At 44.3% G+C, this 4,006-nt stretch overlaps 1 protein-coding gene across 1 annotated transcript; it reads right to left on the bottom strand.

The window, feature by feature from the left end:
* Nucleotides 1–826: 826 nt before the first annotated feature.
* Nucleotides 827–3,274, bottom strand: elfn1b (extracellular leucine-rich repeat and fibronectin type III domain containing 1b). The gene has a single exon (XM_030779045.1). The coding sequence runs from the start codon at nucleotides 3,272–3,274 to the stop codon at nucleotides 827–829; it is 2,448 nt and encodes an 815-aa protein (XP_030634905.1).
* Between the last annotated feature and the right edge of the window lie 732 nt (nucleotides 3,275–4,006).

Here is a 4,006-nt window from a genome sequence, read left to right on the forward strand (position 1 = left end):
GGGAGCAAAAACAATTAACAGCGCAAGGGTGTGTGTGTGTGTGTGTGTGTGTGTGTGTGTGTGTGTGTTTGTGTGTCATGAAACAGTGCAGATTAAATCCTTAAGGACTTGAGACATTCATTTCAGGTTTTGAAAATTTAACATTAGAAAAGGAGAAGAAAGCTAGAGCAAATGCTTACTCCAAAAACTTCTTGATTTAAAATGTAAAACAAACAGGTGTTTCAAATATAGAACTTTTCCCCATACCCAGGGCATTTGATAGAGAACTCGCAAATATCTTTTTTTTTTTTTTTGTAGAATCTACAGATGAAAAAGAATATTTTGGTTGCACAGTCTGTTTATGAGACCTAAAGTTCTGGAGTACAGTGTTCGGCGCGGTTGGCATTTTGATTCGTAAGGTCTTTGCTCCAAGTACACAACAGTCAATATACTGTCACAGGACACGGCCATGCGATAACTGAAGATTAATCATAGTAATAATAATAGTAATACTAACAATCAATAATAACAATAATTATACTAATAGTCTAATATCTGTTACCTTTAATATATAAAAAGTGTTGAGGTTAATACTGTTAAAAGTTCTCTATTTTCATGGTTTGCCACATACACTCACTTCTTCAAGATCTACTATTATGTATGATGTTTTTTTTTTTTTTTTATTGTTTTGTTGTTCTCAAATGTACTCTGAGTAAAAATAGCTAGTTTAATCAATTCAGCAATATCTCTAAACTAACCTTCTAAAAACAATCACTGTTCATTTTAATCATTAAGACTGGATCTGTTTTGGTCCAGAGATTTAAGTGTACAAAAAAGGAGAGAATGATCATGATTTCTGTTGTGCAGAAACGCCCTTCCAGTAATCCAGGATGTCGTGGAGGTCCTCATCTTTGGCGAACTGTACTTTCCTCCGCAGGGCATGACCCGCTGCCATGTACTCCTCGGTGTCTCTATGGCGTTTCCGATGAAGTTTGAAGCGCTCCCATAGGCTGAGGCTCGGCCTGCAGGAGTACTCTGGGCTGGAGTAGCCACTCAGGTTGTGATACTGTGGGGAGAGCTGTGAGTACGAGAGCTCACGTGGTCTTGACCGTGTCAGAGGTTCCAGAATGGATGTCTTCCGGCTTTCGGGTGCTTCCAGAGGATCTCCAATGTGGTGTGGTCCGGGGTACGAGTGCCGATGCTCGCTGTATTGTCGTATCCTCTCAGCTTCGGCTCGTAGGATTGCCGCAGCTGGCATGACGGTCAGGATTCCCGACTCATCCAATGGAGATGTGCTCTCTACGTATTTGGACTCTGACCGATAGGCTCCGTCCGACCGAAAGGAGCGTGGGCTGCGTACAGAACCACTTGATGATGTGCTGGGACGTTTTGGTGGGGCATCCATACTATGATGCCTCTGCAAGGGGTGGTGATACCCACCCTTATAGACTGGTGACAAGAAACCTTTGGACTTTCCAGGTGGGTGTTCGGATATGAGCACTAGTTGAGGCTCAGCTGTAGATACAGCACCTGATTTCACTGCCTGGAAGGATGTTGATTCAGATTTGAGTGCATCAATGCAGTTGTTGATGATCTGATTCACTTTGTCCACTTCTTTGGCGATGGTTGAAATCTCAGCCACGGATCCCTGGGTTCCAGATACAGGGACGCCGCAATCCCTGTGATCAGGCTGCTCGGATGATGTGCGCACCTCCATGTAATTCCCTTTTGTGGTTTTTGGTGTGTCCGTAATCTCCTGCATGCTGTACTGGTCCTCGCTACTGGTCGGTAAGTACGGAACTCTCTGTACAGTTTCCCCTGCAGCCAGAACCTGTTTCTGTGTGAGCTGTGGGATAGTGCCCCCTTCCAGTTCAGCGCCATATTTCAACTCGATGAGATTTCTCTTCATCTTCTCGAGCCTCTTACTCTTAGGCTCATCCTGCTTCTTGCGTTTCCGCAGGCAGTGGTACACTATTCCTAGCACAACAACCATCCCGAACAGGCAGCCTAGGATGGTCATGATATAGTGTGTAGCAGTTGAGTCACTCGGCATGTGATCCCTCTCCGTTTTGGGGCCTGTTGAAATAGTTAGGCAAGTGTGATTGAATCGTAAGGAGTTCCGTATCGATGCCACACAGTACGTGTAGTCAGAGTGGGGTTTCAGATTCTGTAGCTCAATCTCTTCCTTTTGACTCTTCAGGTTCTGAATGTCTGTGAAGAAGCCGTTATTGTATTGCACCAGGATATACATTTTGCGGTACGGATATGGGATCTCTACTGAGATGATGGCGTTTGTGTGTGTCACCTCTTTTAGTTTCATATTTGGACGGATCTCTGGGTCCACATATGCAGGGCTGATTGTAATGGGCTCCTCTGGGAGTGTTCCGGAAGGGCAATCATCTAATCCACAAGGACTTAGATCTGGTGGGAGAGTGGGTGTGCCTCCATCTGAAGTTCCTAAGAGGAATGGGGTGACGTTATCATCTGTGCACACAGTGGTGAGAGCGTGGTAAGCATTCCGATAAGTGGGCATCCTGGGATTCTGGCTGAGGAGGCTGTAGCCGGAAAAACCGGCAGGAGAATCACATACCATCCTTTCACTTGTGCGGTTGGGGAACGCGGCAAGCCAATAAAGGAAACCTAGCAGCTCGCAAGAACAACTGAAAGGGTTAGCATACAGCTCGCATGTCGTCAGCTTGGCCAGACCACTGAAAGTTCTACCATCGAGCTGCTGGATACGATTCATGGAAAGGTCGATGTTCTCAATGAGAGGACACTCCCAGAAGGCATTATGCGTGACAGTCTCTATCAGGTTGGCTTGCAGGTAAAGGTACTGCAGTCGCCCAAGACCTCGTAGCATCCCCTCAGTTAAGTTTCTTAGCTTGTTGAAACCGATCTGGAGTACTTGAAGGTTGAACTGTGAGGAGAAAGCCCCATCTTCAATGTAGGAGATGTCGTTCTTGGTGAGGTTAAGGTAGGTAAGGTTGGTGAACCGACTCAAGGCAGAGAATTGGATGCTCCGGATCTTGTTCTCGTTGAGTCTGAGGTCCACGATGGTGTTGTTTATATGCAGTGGGATTGCCTCGTAGGGTGGCTGATTCTGGCTGCAGATGGCTAACCACACAAAGCCCTTCTCCCCTTCGATCAGCCAGCAGTCGCCATGGACTATGCGCACCTGTGACAATGAAAGTATCACAAGAGGTGCTACCCATGAGAGAAAGGCACTGGACACCATGCGTCTACTGCGTCCACTCCACCCTGCTGAGCAGGTTGTTTCTGCTTCAGTTGAGCTCATGTTCTGTGCCACTTCTTACTTAAGTCCTTTAAGCGAATGTTTGTGGCATAGTTAGATGTGTCACAAGTAATAAGGGTGATGCTGAGCTGCTATTGATCTGAGTGAGTTTGGTGGTAGTGCTGGTCCTATTGCTGAGTGGTATGCATGGTATCTAGTGGAAAGACATATGACACGTCATGGAGCAGTCAAAATAAAAATGGTTTTGGTGTGCCAAGTGTCCTTCTGTGTTTTTCCAGGCCAGAGAATGGAGAGAGAGAAGCGGAACTGTCCCACGCGTTGTTCCAACTTGAAGGTGAAGTGTTTAGGATGTCTAGGCTCCACATTTTTAACCTGGCAACAAAATCATGTCATTCAGGATCCCAGTGTTAATCCTGGAAAGAACAAGAAAAAGCAGATTAGGGAAAATATAGATTTGGCATCTAGTTCATCATTAAGCTCTGTATGTTTAAAAAAACATTTGTTTGTTAATGTATTTAAATTTCTGTTCTTACCACATCTTATAAACAGGTTAATATTAGAAATCTCAGATTTTGTTTAGTCTCAAACTAATTTAAATGTACAGAAATCACAAATAATTTTGCAGTTATTTATTATTTTCCAGCACATTATTTACTAGGAAATACCTAATGAAGTTAGTAAATATTTGCTAGACAATAATGTCATTAACACACTTTAGACAAACTGCATCGCACAGCATTAACAAAGTGATTCTTGTTTTGTTTTGTAATGCTC

Source organism: Chanos chanos, chromosome 7, assembly GCF_902362185.1.
Source record: "Chanos chanos chromosome 7, fChaCha1.1, whole genome shotgun sequence".
In the NCBI taxonomy this organism is placed as follows: Eukaryota; Metazoa; Chordata; class Actinopteri; order Gonorynchiformes; family Chanidae; genus Chanos; species Chanos chanos.